At 46.2% G+C, this 18112-nt stretch overlaps 1 protein-coding gene across 11 annotated transcripts in view; it reads left to right on the forward strand.

The window, feature by feature from the left end:
• vps13c (vacuolar protein sorting 13 homolog C) overlaps positions 1–18112 on the forward strand; it is a 120751-nt gene that overhangs the window by 70027 nt on the left and 32612 nt on the right. For all 11 annotated transcript variants that reach the window (XM_035999821.1, XM_035999820.1, XM_035999823.1 and 8 more), the window contains 9 exons: positions 686–807; positions 7981–8278; positions 8400–8789; positions 9129–9233; positions 10233–10388; positions 16088–16213; positions 16363–16496; positions 17144–17270; positions 17799–18034. In XM_035999821.1, coding sequence (XP_035855714.1) covers positions 686–807; positions 7981–8278; positions 8400–8789; positions 9129–9233; positions 10233–10388; positions 16088–16213; positions 16363–16496; positions 17144–17270; positions 17799–18034 — 1694 coding nt within the window. The remainder of the gene's footprint in view (positions 1–685; positions 808–7980; positions 8279–8399; positions 8790–9128; positions 9234–10232; positions 10389–16087; positions 16214–16362; positions 16497–17143; positions 17271–17798; positions 18035–18112) is intronic.

Genomic DNA, 18112 nt, shown 5'->3' on the forward strand with positions numbered 1-18112 from the left:
GCCTAGGGTCAAATTTGACCCATTTTCAAAGTTTTTTTATATCAGAAATATGGGTTTCTTACAACCAAATTTCCCAAAATTAACATGGATGCATGATGTACATTGTATGCAACCCATATAACAATCTTCGCAGGTACAATTAATGATCACTTTCATTGAATTTTGGGTGTTTTATTCAATTTTATAGCATTTGAATTTTTAAGTGGTTTCAAAACAGACAAACTAAAGTTTGACATAAAACAGTCTGTTATTCACTCAACATCCTCTGATCTTAACTATTAGTCAACAAAATGCATAATTTCTGCTTTTTTTAACTCAAAAATTAGGTATAATGTCACTTAAATTAGGTTTAATGACCATGAATTTAAAAAAGCGTTGAGAAAAGTGACAAAAACGTGTGTGAATTTTCAATTTTCACCCAGAAGGACAACACATTCATGGTGGACGGTTAACCACAGTAGCATTACAAACCATTTACGATTTACCATTTTAAAAAAGTAAAGTTAAAAATACCTCTAAAATCATATTTACTTTCATATATTGAAACAAACTTTTGGACACAGTATGGAAGTGATTTGAAGTTAGCCCTGAACATTAATATTATTATTATTATTATTATTATTATTATTATTATTATTATTTTATAATCTCTCTGGAGTTTATTAACAGTGGTTTGGGTTTTCAGATCAAGAATCACTTCTCGGTACCGTTCACCGTGCTGAAGTACTGTCCCGTGTCCCGGAGTCTGCAGAGCGTGGGACAGGCCGAGCCGGAAACCGAGTTCCACATCGCCTTGGAAACATACAGGTAGCACCGGCCATAGAACATACAGGTATCACCATGGAACATACAGGTAGCACCATGGAACATACAGGTAGCACCATGGAACATACAGGTAGCACCATGGAACATACAGGTAGCACCAGGTAGCACCATGGAACATACAGGTAGCACCATGAAACATACAGGTAGCACCATGAAACATACAGGTAGCACCATGAGACATACAGGTAGCACCATGAAACATACAGGTACATGTAGCGCCATGAGACATACAGGTAGCACCAGGTAGCACCATGAGACATACAGGTAGCACCATGAAACATACAGGTAGCACCATGGAACATACAGGTATCACCATGGAACATACAGGTAGCACCATGAAACATACAGGTAGCACCATGAGACATACAGGTAGCACCATGAAACATACAGGTACATGTAGCGCCATGAGACATACAGGTAGCACCAGGTAGCACCATGAGACATACAGGTAGCACCATGAAACATACAGGTAGCACCATGAAACATACAGGTAGCACCATGAGACATACAGGTAGCACCATGAAACATACAGGTAGCACCATGGAACATACAGGTATCACCATGGAACATACAGGTAGCACCATGGAACATACAGGTAGCACCAGGTAGCACCATGAGACATACAGGTAGCACCATGAAACATACAGGTAGCACCATGACACATACAGGTAGCACCATGAAACATACAGGTACATGTAGCGCCATGAAACATACAGGTAGCACCATGGAACATACAGGTATCACCATGGAACATACAGGTAGCACCATGGAACATACAGGTAGCACCATGAAACATACAGGTAGCACCATGAGACATACAGGTACACGTAGCACCATGAGACATACAGGTAGCACCACGAAACATACAGGTACACGTAGCACCATGAGACATACAGGTAGCACCATGAAACATACAGGTAGCAACATGAGACATACAGGTAGCACCATGAGACATACAGGTAGCACCATGAGACATACAGGTACATGTAGCACCATGAAACATACAGGTAGCACCATGGAACATACAGGTAGCACCATGAAACATACATGTAGCACCATGTGACATACAGGTAGCACCATAAGACATACAGGTAGCACCATGAGACATACAGGTAGCACCATGAGACATACAGGTAAAGGTAGCACCATGAGACATACAGGTAGCACCATAGAACATACAGGTAGCACCATGAGACATATATGTAGCATCATGAGACATACAGGTACAGGGAGCACCATAGAACATACAGGTAGCACCATGAGACATATAGGTAGCACCATGAGACATACAGGTAGCACCATGGAACATACAGGTATCACCATGAGACATACAGATAGCACCAGGTAGCACCATGAAACATACAGGTAGCACCATGAGACATACAGGTAGCACCATGAGACATACAGGTAGCACCATGAGACATACAGGTAGCACCATGAGACATACAGGTAGCACCATGAAACATACAGGTAGCACCATGGAACATACAGGTAGCACCATGAGACATACAGGTACATGTAGCACCATGAGACATACAGGTAGCACCATGAGACATACAGGTACATGTAGCACCATGAGACATACAGGTACACGTAGCACCATGAGACATACAGGTAGCACCATGAGACATACAGGTACATGTAGCACCATGAGACATACAGGTAGCACCACGAAACATACAGGTACACGTAGCACCATGAGACATACAGGTATCACCATGAAACATACAGGTAGCACCATGAGACATACGGGTACATGTAGCACCATGAGACATACAGGTAGCACCACGAAACATACAGGTACACGTAGCACCATGAGACATACAGGTAGCACCATGAAACATACAGGTAGCACCATGAGACATACAGGTATCACCATGAGACATACAGGTACATGTAGCACCATGAAACATACAGGTAGCACCATGGAACATACAGGTAGCACCATGAAACATACAGGTACATGTAGCACCATGAGACATACAGGTAGCACCATGAGACATACAGGTATCACTATGAGACATACAGGTATCACCATGAGACATACAGGTACATGTAGCACCATGAAACATACAGGTAGCACCATGGAACATACAGGTAGCACCATGAAACATACAGGTACATGTAGCACCATGAGACATACAGGTAGCACCATGAAACATACAGGTATCACCATGAGACATACAGGTAGCACCATGAGACATACAGGTATCACCATGAGACATACAGGTATCACCATGAGACATACAGGTAGCACCATGAGACATACAGGTAGCACCAGGTAGCACCATGAGACATACATGTAGCACCATGAGACATACAGGTAGCACCATAATACATACAGGTAGCACCATGAGACATACAGGTAGCACCATGAGACATACAGGTACAGGTAGCACCATGAGACATACAGGTATCACCATGGAACATACAGGTATCACCATGAGACATACAGATAGCACCAGGTAGCACCATGAAACATACAGGTAGCACCATGAGACATACAGGTAGCACCATGAGACATACAGGTAGCACCATGAGACATACAGGTAGCACCAGGTAGCACCATGAAACATACAGGTAGCACCATGAGACATACAGGTAGCACCATGAAACATACAGGTAGCACCATGGAACATACAGGTAGCACCATGAGACATACAGGTACATGTAGCACCATGAGACATACAGGTAGCACCATGAGACATACAGGTACATGTAGCACCATGAGACATACAGGTACACGTAGCACCATGAGACATACAGGTAGCACCATGAGACATACAGGTACATGTAGCACCATGAGACATACAGGTAGCACCACGAAACATACAGGTACACGTAGCACCATGAGACATACAGGTAGCACCATGAAACATACAGGTAGCACCATGAGACATACAGGTACATGTAGCACCATGAGACATACAGGTAGCACCACGAAACATACAGGTACACGTAGCACCATGAGACATACAGGTAGCACCATGAAACATACAGGTAGCACCATGAGACATACAGGTATCACCATGAGACATACAGGTATCACCATGAGACATACAGGTACATGTAGCACCATGAAACATACAGGTAGCACCATGGAACATACAGGTAGCACCATGAAACATACAGGTACATGTAGCACCATGAGACATACAGGTAGCACCATAATACATACAGGTAGCACCATGAGACATACAGGTAGCACCATGAGACATACAGGTACAGGTAGCACCATGAGACATACAGGTATCACCATGGAACATACAGGTATCACCATGAGACATACAGATAGCACCAGGTAGCACCATGAAACATACAGGTAGCACCATGAGACATACAGGTAGCACCATGAGACATACAGGTAGCACCATGAGACATACAGGTAGCACCAGGTAGCACCATGAAACATACAGGTAGCACCATGAGACATACAGGTAGCACCATGAAACATACAGGTAGCACCATGGAACATACAGGTAGCACCATGAGACATACAGGTACATGTAGCACCATGAGACATACAGGTAGCACCATGAGACATACAGGTACATGTAGCACCATGAGACATACAGGTACACGTAGCACCATGAGACATACAGGTAGCACCATGAGACATACAGGTACATGTAGCACCATGAGACATACAGGTAGCACCACGAAACATACAGGTACACGTAGCACCATGAGACATACAGGTAGCACCATGAAACATACAGGTAGCACCATGAGACATACAGGTATCACCATGAGACATACAGGTATCACCATGAGACATACAGGTACATGTAGCACCATGAAACATACAGGTAGCACCATGGAACATACAGGTAGCACCATGAAACATACAGGTACATGTAGCACCATGAGACATACAGGTAGCACCATGAGACATACAGGTATCACTATGAGACATACAGGTATCACCATGAGACATACAGGTACATGTAGCACCATGAAACATACAGGTAGCACCATGGAACATACAGGTAGCACCATGAAACATACAGGTACATGTAGCACCATGAGACATACAGGTAGCACCATGAAACATACAGGTATCACCATGAGACATACAGGTATCACCATGAGACATACAGGTACATGTAGCACCATGAAACATACAGGTAGCACCATGGAACATACAGGTAGCACCATGAAACATACAGGTACATGTAGCACCATGAGACATACAGGTATCACCATGAGACATACAGGTATCACCATGAGACATACAGGTATCACCATGAGACATACAGGTATCACCATGAGACATACAGGTATCACCATGAGACATACAGGTAGCACCATGAGACATACAGGTAGCACCATGAGACATACAGGTAGCACCATGAGACATACAGGTAGCACCAGGTAGCACCATGAGACATACATGTAGCACCATGAGACATACAGGTAGCACCATAATACATACAGGTAGCACCATGAGACATACAGGTAGCACCATGAGACATACAGGTACAGGTAGCACCATGAGACATACAGGTATCACCATGAGACATACAGGTAGCACCATGAGACATACAGGTAGCACCATGAAACATACAGGTAGCACCATGGAACATACAGGTAGCACCATGAGACATACAGGTACATGTAGCACCATGAGACATACAGGTAGCACCATGAAACATACAGGTATCACCATGAGACATACAGGTATCACCATGAGACATACAGGTACATGTAGCACCATGAAACATACAGGTAGCACCATGGAACATACAGGTAGCACCATGAAACATACAGGTACATGTAGCACCATGAGACATACAGGTATCACCATGAGACATACAGGTATCACCATGAGACATACAGGTATCACCATGAGACATACAGGTATCACCATGAGACATACAGGTATCACCATGAGACATACAGGTATCACCATGAGACATACAGGTAGCACCATGAGACATACAGGTAGCACCATGAGACATACAGGTAGCACCATGAGACATACAGGTAGCACCAGGTAGCACCATGAGACATACATGTAGCACCATGAGACATACAGGTAGCACCATAATACATACAGGTAGCACCATGAGACATACAGGTAGCACCATGAGACATACAGGTACAGGTAGCACCATGAGACATACAGGTATCACCATGAGACATACAGGTAGCACCATGAGACATACAGGTAGCACCATGAAACATACAGGTAGCACCATGGAACATACAGGTAGCACCATGAGACATACAGGTACATGTAGCACCATGAGACATACAGGTAGCACCATGAGACATACAGGTACATGTAGCACCATGAGACATACAGGTACACATAGCACCATGAGACATACAGGTAGCACCATGAGACATACAGGTACATGTAGCACCATGAGACATACAGGTAGCACCACGAAACATACAGGTACACGTAGCACCATGAGACATACAGGTAGCACCATGAAACATACAGGTAGCACCATGAGACATACAGGTATCACCATGAGACATACAGGTATCACCATGAGACATACAGGTACATGTAGCACCATGAAACATACAGGTAGCACCATGGAACATACAGGTAGCACCATGAAACATACAGGTACATGTAGCACCATGAGACATACAGGTAGCACCATGAGACATACAGGTATCACTATGAGACATACAGGTATCACCATGAGACATACAGGTACATGTAGCACCATGAAACATACAGGTAGCACCATGGAACATACAGGTAGCACCATGAAACATACAGGTACATGTAGCACCATGAGACATACAGGTAGCACCATGAAACATACAGGTATCACCATGAGACATACAGGTATCACCATGAGACATACAGGTAGCACCATGAGACATACAGGTAGCACCATGAGACATACAGGTAGCACCAGGTAGCACCATGAGACATACATGTAGCACCATGAGACATACAGGTAGCACCATAATACATACAGGTAGCACCATGAGCCATACAGGTAGCACCATGAGACATACAGGTACAGGTAGCACCATGAGACATACAGGTATCACCATGAGACATACAGGTAGCACCATGAGACATACAGGTAGCACCAGGTAGCACCATGAGACATACATGTAGCACCATGAGACATACAGGTAGCACCATAATACATACAGGTAGCACCATGAGACATACAGGTAGCACCATGAGACATACAGGTACAGGTAGCACCATGAGACATACAGGTATCACCATGAGACATACAGGTAGCACCATAAGACATACAGGTAGCACCATGAGACATACATGTAGCACCATGAGACATACAGGTACAGGTAGCACCATGAGACATACAGGTATCACCATGAGACATACAGGTATCACCATGAGACATACAGGTATCACCATGAGACATACAGGTATCACCATGAGACATACAGGTAGCACCATGAGACATACAGGTAGCACCATGAGACATACAGGTAGCACCATGAGACATACAGGTAGCACCAGGTAGCACCATGAGACATACATGTAGCACCATGAGACATACAGGTAGCACCATAATACATACAGGTAGCACCATGAGACATACAGGTAGCACCATGAGACATACAGGTACAGGTAGCACCATGAGACATACAGGTATCACCATGAGACATACAGGTAGCACCATGAGACATACAGGTAGCACCAGGTAGCACCATGAGACATACATGTAGCACCATGAGACATACAGGTAGCACCATAATACATACAGGTAGCACCATGAGACATACAGGTAGCACCATGAGACATACAGGTAGCACCATGAGACATACAGGTATCACCATGAGACATACAGGTAGCACCATGAGACATACAGGTAGCACCATAAGACATACAGGTAGCACCATGAGACATACATGTAGCACCATGAGACATACAGGTAGCACCATGAGACATACAGGTAGCACCAAACAGTGGTTGTTTCAAACATGTGTTTCTGTGAGATATTCATCCTGTAGATAATTATCTAGTGTCTTCTCTCCTCTGGGACACGAAACTGAAGATCTTTGAGTTGTGGACAAAACAAGACATTTGAGGACGTCATCTTAAGCATTGGGAAACACTGATCACATTTTCCACCATATTTTGTTTTCTCCCCACACACACATCCACACACACACACACACACACACACACACCCTCCCCTACAGATGCCAGCTGTTTGTGCGTCCGGCCGGCCATCTGGATGGGCAATATGGCGCCTCGTCGTCCTGCGTGGCGTGGAAGGAGCAGGTGCACCGCAGCTCGGAGGTGCGTTCGCTGCTGCAGTGTCCAGCGAGCATCGGCGGCCTGCTGCCGCTGACAGTCAGCACGCTGGCCGTCCCCGACAACCTGCGACACATCGCCAGCCGCGGCGAGGAGGACTGGGACCCCGCTTACATCATCCACCTGCACCCTGTGGCCACGCTGAGAAACCTGCTGCCCTACGCCGTCCGCTACATGATGGAGGTACAGACACACAGAAAACATGCAGACACAGAGTCAGAGACACTCAGAGAGAATATTTAAATTAAAGATCATGTGGAGGATCAGATGATAAAAAGATTTAAGTAATTTAATTCCTCTGCAGAACTCAGCGGACTCGTACGATCTTGAGGAAGGCAGCACGTCGGACCTTCTGAACGCTCGCGTCTCTGGCGAGATCGTGTCACTGGCCCTGATAAAGTACCAGGGCCGCGACTGGCAGGGACACCTCCGTATCCAACAGGAAATGCCAGAGTTCCTGTCTTTGTGTCTGGTCTGTGACTCGGACAGCAGCATGATGCTGGACCTGAACGTCCACGTGGTGAAGACGGCAGGCCGCCTGCTGCTGTCGCTCTTCAGCCCGTACTGGATCATCAACAAGACGTCCCGCGTGCTGCAGTACCGAGCCGAGGACATAAGCCTCAAACACCCCGCTGATTGCCGGGACATCGTCCTCTTCTCCTTCCGGAAGAAGAACCTCTTCAGCAAGAACAAGGTGAGACTAAGACCTGGACCGGTTCAGACTGAGTCATCCAGAACAAGGTGAGAATAAGACCTGGACCGGTTCAGGTCTTTAGTTTTCTGTTAGTACCACAGTTGTTATGATAAGTCTTTTCAAACCTTTAGGGTTTAAATTTGAAATGTGTTTGTACTTTAACCTGAAGACTAATAACAAACCCAGGCACAGTTTCTGATGGTAAAAGTGGATTCACACCGTTCAGTTCGTTAGCCCCAGCAGAAGTGTTGGTATTGGACCAGTTCTTCAGGTAGTTAGCCCCAGCAGAAGTGTTGGTATTGGACCAGTTGTTCACTGTGTTGTGTGTTTGTGTTGCAGCTCCAGCTGTGTGTGTCCACCAGCTCCTGGTCCGATGGTTTCTCTCTGGACACCGTGGGAAGTTACGGCTGCGTTCGCTGTCCCGCCAACAACATGGACTTCCTGGTAACTGGAATGGGTTAGGGTTAGGGTTAGGGTTAGGTTAACCTGCGAAGGATATATTCAGGGATTTAAGCACTGTAAGTCATTCGTGATTCATAGAACCGTACTTATATTCGTAACTTTCGATATCTTAGGCCTTTATGATACAAACTGAATATCTGAACAAGACATTTACTGGGTTCAGGTGTTAGTATCCAGATAAACAGTTTGACTTTGTGTCTGTGTGTTCAGGTGTTAAGATAAGATAAGATAGACTTTATTAATCCCGCCCTGAGGAAATCCCTGTGCTATAGCAGCTCAAAAGAAAAATGTACACACATCAGAATAACACAAATACACATTAAGTGGACATAGGCGAAAAAATATACATTAAGGATAAGAAATAAGATGTACAGATGAGTAAGGTGCAGATGAATATAAATGAAATATTGCACAGTTGGAGGTGACACAGAGTAATAAATAATAAAGAGTAGTGCAGAATACTGTCCAGTGAAGAATCATATTGCAGAAACAGCGAGCAGTGCTACATTATGATGTTGTATTAAAGAGTCCGACTGCTAGTTAGTATCTAGATCAGGAGTGTCAAACTCAATTCCACGAAGGGCCACGCTGGAAAATAAGAATCACATCCAGGGCCAGACATGTTTAGGTTATTCACATGCTATTATTTCATGGTAAAAGTCAAGCATCTTTTATTATATTAGTGTATGTCTCATATAATCGTCTCACTTACAACTTGGTTGACATAAAGACCCAACAAAGTCAGCAAAAAAAGTAACTTAGCCATCAAAGAAAAAAACGACAAAAACATTGGAAAAAGTGGCAAAAAGGTCGGAGAAAAAGATTGAAAAAAGCTACAAAATCTATGTGACCCGAAGTGTATTGTGAACCAAAATTGATATGCGGGCCGGATCAAAATATGCAAGGGGCCGGATTTGGCCCACAGGCCTTGAGTTTGACACATGATCCAAATGAACAGGCTGACTTTGTGTCTGTGTTCAGGTGGGCGTTAGTATCCAGATGAGCAGTTTTAACCTGACCAGGATCGTCACCATGAGTCCTTTCTACACTCTGGTTAACAAGTCATCGTACGAGCTGGAGGTGGGAGAAGTCAGCAGCCAGAGCTCCACCAGGTGGCACTACATCTCCTCTACAGAGGTAAATACCACTCCTCTTCATTCAGTCACCCATCCCAGTCAGTGCTGGCTATATTGACAGAATTACCGTAGGAACCGCTAAAAATAACACTACCTCGCTGTCCTCTCCACCCGACTGAACACACTTTATTGGCTTAGAATAACGGCAACAATCTCTAAACACACTGCAAACTCACGGCCCTCTCTTACCAATTTACAGCCCCCCTCTCTTGGCTTAAAATAACTCACCGTTGTCGGCTACGGCCGCTGAACAGGCTACACATTGTAAACAGCCATGGCCGCTTGCCTGGTCCTCCACTAACGTTAGCAGTTAGCGGGGTTAGCCAGGACCAGTCAGGACCACTTCACTGGCTGTGTCTCAATTGTTTTTGCGAGAAACCAACTCAGGTACCCTAGCTATATAATTCAATGTGAGTACACAAATGTTGAAATGCCGAAAATGCCCGTCCCTTGTAAGCCGTGATAAATTAGCCTGAAGCTAATGCTAAGCTACCTGTTCAGGAGGAAATTAGCCAACTCGGCATCCTTTTGGGCTCTAAGCTGTCTCCATCTTTCAAATACATCTCCAATATTTACCCAGGGTTTGTTACGTCACGCAACTGTTAGAAACATGCCGTTTTATCTATGTCGGGTAGAATCTATCTCCATTGATCCTGTTAGTTTGTTTGCTGCTTTAATGGCTGTACGTTCCAGCTGTAGTGTACTAGGTTTATGTCTTTACAGGTATATCTGTACTAATGTTACAACTGTAGTGTACTGGGTTTATGTGTTTACAGGTATATCTGTACTAATGTGACAGCTGTAGTGTACTGGGTTTATGTGTTTACAGGTATATCTGTACTAATGTTACAGCTGTAGTGTACTGGGTTTATGTGTTTACAGGTATATCTGTACTAATGTTACAGCTGTAGTGTACTGGGTTTATGTGTTTACAGGTATATCTGTACTAATGTTACAGCTGTAGTGTACTGGGTTTATGTGTTTACAGGTATATCTGTACTAATGTTACAGCTGTAGTGTACTGGGTTTACGTGTTTACAGGTATATCTGGCAACCCGGCCTGGCTGTCAAACTGGGCAGTTGATAACAACAAACAGGCCAAAACACAAACAGAATGCATGTCACAGAATAGGACATTTCAAAAGGAGAAAATAAGAAAAGATAGTATTTCAACTTAGCATGTTTCCTTAATTCCTTCTCCGGGGTTGCCCAGGGTGTGAGGCGCCGGACGGGTGTGGGGATACTCACAAGCCCCCGGCTGAGTGCCGCTATGTTGCAGTTCTCCCCAGTGGACGAAAGGGTCGCCTCACTACGCCTGCGGGTTGTGGGGGGGGAAAACTCTGACTGTTGTTTGTGCATATGCACCAAACAAAAGCTTGGAGTATTCGGCCTTCTTGGAGACCTTGAATGGAGTCCTGCATGGGGATCCAGTGGGGGACTCCATAGTTCTGCTGGGGGACTTCAACGTGCATGTGGGCAATGATGGAGATACATGGAGAGGCGTGATTGGGAGGAACGGCCTCCCTGATCTAAACCCGAGTGGTTGTTTGTTGTTGGACTTCTGTGCTAGTCATGGATTGTCTATAACGAACACCATGTTCGAACATAGGGATGCTCATAAGTGTACCTGGTACCAGAGCACCCTAGGCCAAAGGTCAATGATCAATTTTATAATTGTTTCATCTGATCTGAGGCTGTATGTTTTGGACACTTGGGTGAAGAGAGGGGCAGAGCTGTCAACCAATCACCATCTGGTGGGGAGTTGGGTCAGGGGGTGGGGGAAGACTCTGGACAGACCTGGTAAGCCCAAACGGGTAGTGCGGGTAAATTGGGAACGTCTGGAGGAGGCCCCTGTCCGATAGACTTTCAAATCACACCTCCGGCGGAGCTTTTCGTGCATCCCTGTGGAGGCTGGGGGCATTGAATCCGAGTGGACGATGTTCAAAGTTTCCATTTCTGAAGCTGCGGCGAGGAGCTGTGATTTTAGGGTCTTAGGTGCCTCAAGGGGCGGTAACCCACGAACACCGTGGTGGACACTGGTGGTCAGGGAAGCCGTCCGACTGAAGAAGGAGTCTTTCCGGGATATGTTATCCCGGAGGACTCCAGAGGCAGTTGCAGGGTACCGAAGGGCCCGAAGGGCTGCAGCCTCTGCCGTGAAAGAGGCAAAGCAGCGGGTGTGGGAGAAGTTCGGAGAAGACATGGAGAAGGACTTTCGGTCAGCACCAAGGTGCTTCTGGAAAACCGTTCTGCCACCTCAGGAGGGGGAAGCGGGAAACCATCCAAGCTGTGTACAGTAAGGATGGGACGCTGTTGACCTCAACTGAGGAGGTAATAGGGCGGTGGAAGGAGCACTTTGAGGAACTCCTAAATTCAGCTGATACGCCCTCTATGGCAGAGCTGGAGGATGATGGGGGATTGTCGTCAATTTCCCTGGTGGAAGTCGCTGAGGTAGTTAAACAACTCCACAGTGGCAAAGCCCCAGGGATTGATGAGATCCGTCCAGAAATGCTGAAAGCTCTGGGTGTGGAGGGGTTGTCTTGGTTGACACGCCTCTTCAACATTACGTGGAAGTCTGGGATGGTGCCTAAGGAGTGGCAGACCGGGGTGGTGGTTCCCCTGTTCAAAAAGGGGGACCAGAGGGTGTGTGCCAATTACAGTCCGACTTACTTCTTCAGGACATGAACACCTGTTTCCTGGGTGAAAGTCTTGTGTTTTCTCCTCAAACTGAAGGTTTCCAAGGTGCTGGAAAGGACGGACAGACATAATCGAACCTCAGGTTGAAAAGGAACAATGCGGATTCCGTCCTGGTCGTGGAACGACGGACCATCTCTTTACTTTTGCAAGGATCCTGGAGGGAGCCTGGGAGTATGCCCAACCGGTCTACATGTGCTTTGTGGATCTGGAGAAGGCGTATGACCGGGTCCCCCGGGAGATATGGTGGTGCTGCGGGAGTATGGGGTGAGGGGGTCCCTTCTCAGGGCCATCCAATCTCTGTATGACCAAAGCGAGAGCTGTGTCCGGGTTCTCGGCAGTAAGTCGGACTCGTTCCAGGTGAGAGTCAGGGCCTTCGCCAGGGCTGCGCTTTGTCACCAATCCTGTTTGTAATATTTATGGACAGGATATCGAGGCGTAGTCAGGGTGGGGAGGGGTTGCAGTTCGGTGAGCTGGGGATCTCATCGCTGTTATTTGCAGATGATGTCCTGATGGCATCATCGGCCTGTGACCTTCAGCACTCACTGGATCACTTCGCAGCAGAGTGTGAAGCGGCTGGGATGAGGATCAGCACTTCTAAATCTGAGGCCATGGTTCTCAGCAGGAAACCGATGGAGTGCCTACTCCAGGTAGGGAATGAGTCCTTACCCCAAGTGAAGGAGTTCAAATACCTTGGGGTCTTGTTCGCGAGTGAGGGGACAATGGAACCGTTGTGAAGAAAAGAGAGCTGAGCCAGAAGGCAAAGCTCTCAATCTACCGGTCAGTTTTCGTTCCTGCCCTCACCTACAGTGCCTGACAAAAGTCTTGTCGCTTATCTAAGTTGTAGAAACAACAAATAATAACTTGACTTGTAGTTGATCAATTGGAATCAGAAATGGTTTATATGAAAGGCAAAGGCTTCTGGATTATGCTTATTATACCAAAATAAAGTTTTGTATCATTCATTGAGTTTTATCATTGAATTAGGACAGAAAGGTCAGATTTGGCTTGGACAAAAGTCTTGTCGTGTCTTTATATGATTCAACCAATCACAGATTAGAGTTTCACCTGTGACAAATACTGTAATTAACACATTCCTGGGTGTGTATAAAAAGAACTCCAGCACACCAGACCTTCATGTGAAGTGCAACCTGACCTCTCACAACATGCCAAAGATTCAACCACAGACCAAAGTGCTGATCATCAAGAGCCTGAAGACCAAGTCTGCTGCTGAGGTGGCAGACATCTTCAATGTATCCAAACGTCAAGTGGAAAGGATAAGAAAAAGATTTGAAGAAACTGGTGAAGTTCATGACAAGTCCAGGTCAGGCAAACCCCATAAGACAACTGTTCGAGAGGACCGTTTGTTGCTTCGACAGTCCAGGTTCCACCAGAAACCCCTGTATCTATAACAACAGTTTGTCAAATTCTCTCACGCAGTGGCCTCCATGGCCAAATTAGTGCTCACAAACCAGCATTAAACAGAAGACAACTAAAAACGTGTGTTGCATTTGCAAAGGCCCACAGCTTGGTGAAAGGATGGACAGTGGAAAAGTGGCAGAAGGTTGATTTTTCTGATGAATCATCCATTGAACTGCATCCCAATTGCTGCAAATACAGCAGAAGACCTGTTGGAACCCGCATGGACCCAAGATTCACCAAGAAAACAGTCAAGTTTGGTGGAGGAAAAATCATGGTTTGGGGTTACATGCAGTATGTGGGTGTGCGAGAGATCTGCAGAGTGGATGGCAACATCAACAGCCTGAAGTATCAACAAATTATTGCTGCCCATTACATTCCAAACCACAAGAGAGGGCAAATTCTTCAGCAGGATGGCGCTCCTTGTCATACTTCAGCCTCCACATCAAAGTTCCTGAAAGCGAAGAAGGTCAAGGTGCTCCAGGATTGGCCAGCCCAGTCACCAGACATGAACATTATTGAGCATGTCTGGGGTAAGATAAAGGAGGAGGCTTGGAAGATGAAACCAACGAATCTTGATGAACTCTGGGAGTCCTGCAAGACTGCTTTCTTTGCTATTCCAGATGACTTCATCAATACGTTATTTGAGTCATTGCCGAGACGTATGGATGTAGTCCTCCAAGCTCATTTTCTTTTTCCCAAGGCACCATGACTTTACGTATGCTCTGATGTTATTGTAGCATGTTGTGCGACAAGACTTTTGTCCAAGCCAAATCTGACCTTTCTGTCCTAATTCAATGATAAAACTCAATGAATGATACAAAACTTTATTTTGGTATAATAAGCATAATCCAGAAGCCTTTGCCTTTCATGTAAGCCATTTCTGATTCCAATTGATCAACTACAAGTCAAGTTATTATTTGTTGTTCCTACAACTTAGATAAGAGACAAGACTTTTGTCAGGCACTGTATGGTCATGAAGGCTGGGTCATGACCGAAAGAACGAGATCCAGGGTACAAGCGGCCAAAATGGGTTTCTTCAGGAGAGTGGCTGGTGTCTCCCTTCAGTCATCCGTGAGGAGCTCGGAGTAGAGCTGCTCCTTTGCGTCGAAAGGAGCCAGTTGAGGTGGTTCGGGCATCTGGTAAGGATGCCCCCTGGGCGCCTCCCTAGGGAGGTGTTCCAGGCACGTCCAGCTGGGAGGAGACCTCGGGGAAGACCCAGGACTAGGTGGAGGGATTATATCTCCAACCTGGCCTGGGAACGCCTCGGGATCCCACAGTCAGAGCTGGTTAATGTGACTTGGGAAAGGGAAGTTTGGGGTCCCAAGCTGGAGCTGCTGCCCCCGCGACCCAACCCCGGAGAAGCGGACGAAGATGGATGGATGTTTTCTTAATATCTGATGACGCATTGGGGTCATTTTTGGATTTATTACAGTAAATGTATTACATATTGGACCTTTAATATATCACATAGTTAATCATCACTTTCTAATGGACACCCTGCAGCCAATCAAAGTATTCACAAAGACCATGGTATAAATAGTTGTGTTGTTAGTGTGCTGTTGTTATTGTGTTGTTGTTGTGTTGCAGTGCCTCCCTCTCTGGCCGGACAACAGTTCTGGGAAGTTGTGTGTACGTGTGGTCGGATCTGAATCCTCCTCCAAGACCTTCTTCTTTAACCGGCAGGACAACGGCACGCTGTTGAGCCTCGACATGGTCAGAGTCTCTAACGGACCAATCACATCACAGCTGAGTTTACAACTGCATCACAGTGTAGTTCATGTGTGTGTTTGTAGTTAATGTGTGTGTGTGTGTGTGTGTGTGTGTGTGTGTGTGTGTGTGTGTGTGTGTGTGTGTGTTTTCAGTGCGGGGGGATCATCGTGGAGGTTAACATCTCTGATCTCTCAACCATCATCAGCTTCACTGATTACTACGAAGGAGCAGCTCCGGCCCTGCTGCTTAACCACACGCCCTGGGTCACTATCAGCTACAGACAGAGGTCAGAGACACACACACACAGACACACACACACACACACACACACGCAGAGATACACACACACACAAAGACACACAGACACACACAGACATACACACAGACACACACACGCAGAGATACACACACACACACACAAAGACACACACACACACACACACACACACAGACACACACACACACGCGCAGAGACACACACACATGCACACACACATGCACACACGCAGAGACACACACATCTTGAAGGAGGGCACCTCAGGTCAGGCTCTTAGGACTGAGAGGTGTCGGCGTGGATCTGGGGCGGGTCAGGGCAGAACATTGTATAATGTTTATTTATTATGTTTTAGCTCGCCTCCACTCTGGACAGTTAAATGGAAACCTAATCCCCCTCTCTGTCTGTCTGTCTGTCTCTGTGACTGTCTGTCCGTCTGTCTGTCTGTCTGTCTGTCTGTCTGTCTGTCCGTCTGTGTCTCTGTCTGTCTGTCTGTGTGTTTGTCACTCTGTCTGACTCTGTCTGTCTGACTCTCTGTCTGTCTGTGTGTTTGTCACTCTGTCTGACTGTCTGTCTGACTCTCTGTCTGTCTGTCTGTCTGACTCTCTGTCTGTCTGTGTGTCTGTCTGTCTGTCTGTCTGTCTGTCTGACTCTATCAGTGGCTCGGCGATGGATCACCAGCTGAAACCCGGTGAGGCTCGGCGGTTTGCGTGGGACGATCCGGCCGGCGTCCGGACGCTGAGCTGGAGCTGCATGGAACATTCTGGAGAGCTGGACCTGCTGAAGGTCCGACACTACGGGGTTAACTTTAATCTGTTAATAAAAACCATCCATCAAACAAAAACTGCTACTCAAAACTACCATAACTCGAGAAACATCACAAAGCGTGACAACGTGACTGTATATTGTTTCCTATGTAGCTGCCTTTCTTACTGCGCTTTAGGGCTGTCCTCAACTAAAGGAACTCTTAGTGACTACTGGATTATTAGATTTAATGGACAGATCTGTCAAACTGAGTTTCTCCACAAAGAATCAGGCCAAAGATCCACCTTAAATCTTGTGTTTATCAGAGATGTGCTCACAAGTTTCTTTAACAAATCATTCAGAATAAAAAAACAAATAAATGACTCATGGACTAGAGAAATCTTAGTCTACTAAGAAACAGCCGAACGTCCAATCCTCCCCTGACCGTCTGTGTCTGGTGGTTTTTAACCCTAATGGATCAGTCCGTCCCCTGACCGTCTGTGTCTGGTGGTTTTTAACCCTAATGGATCAGTCCGTCCCCTGACCGTCTCTCTGTGTCTTTGTCTTCAGGACGAGGTGGGTCAGTTCTCTTATGACAGCCTGTCCCAGGTGCACTGGGTGTCCTTCCTGGACGGACGCCAGCGGGTGTTGCTGTTCACGGAGGACGTTGCCGTGGTGACAAAGGCTCGGCAGGCAGAGGAGCTGGAACAGTTCCAACAGGAAGTCAAGGTGTCTCTGCAACACCTGGGACTGTCCCTGGTCAACAACGCCAACCGTCAGGAGATCGCTTACATCGGCATCCCCAGGTAAACATCTGCTGGTGAACATGTCAACAGGTGAACATGTCAGCAGGTGAACATGTCAGCAGGTGAACATGTCAGCAG

Source organism: Sander lucioperca, chromosome 3, assembly GCF_008315115.2.
Source record: "Sander lucioperca isolate FBNREF2018 chromosome 3, SLUC_FBN_1.2, whole genome shotgun sequence".
Taxonomy (NCBI): Eukaryota; Metazoa; Chordata; class Actinopteri; order Perciformes; family Percidae; genus Sander; species Sander lucioperca.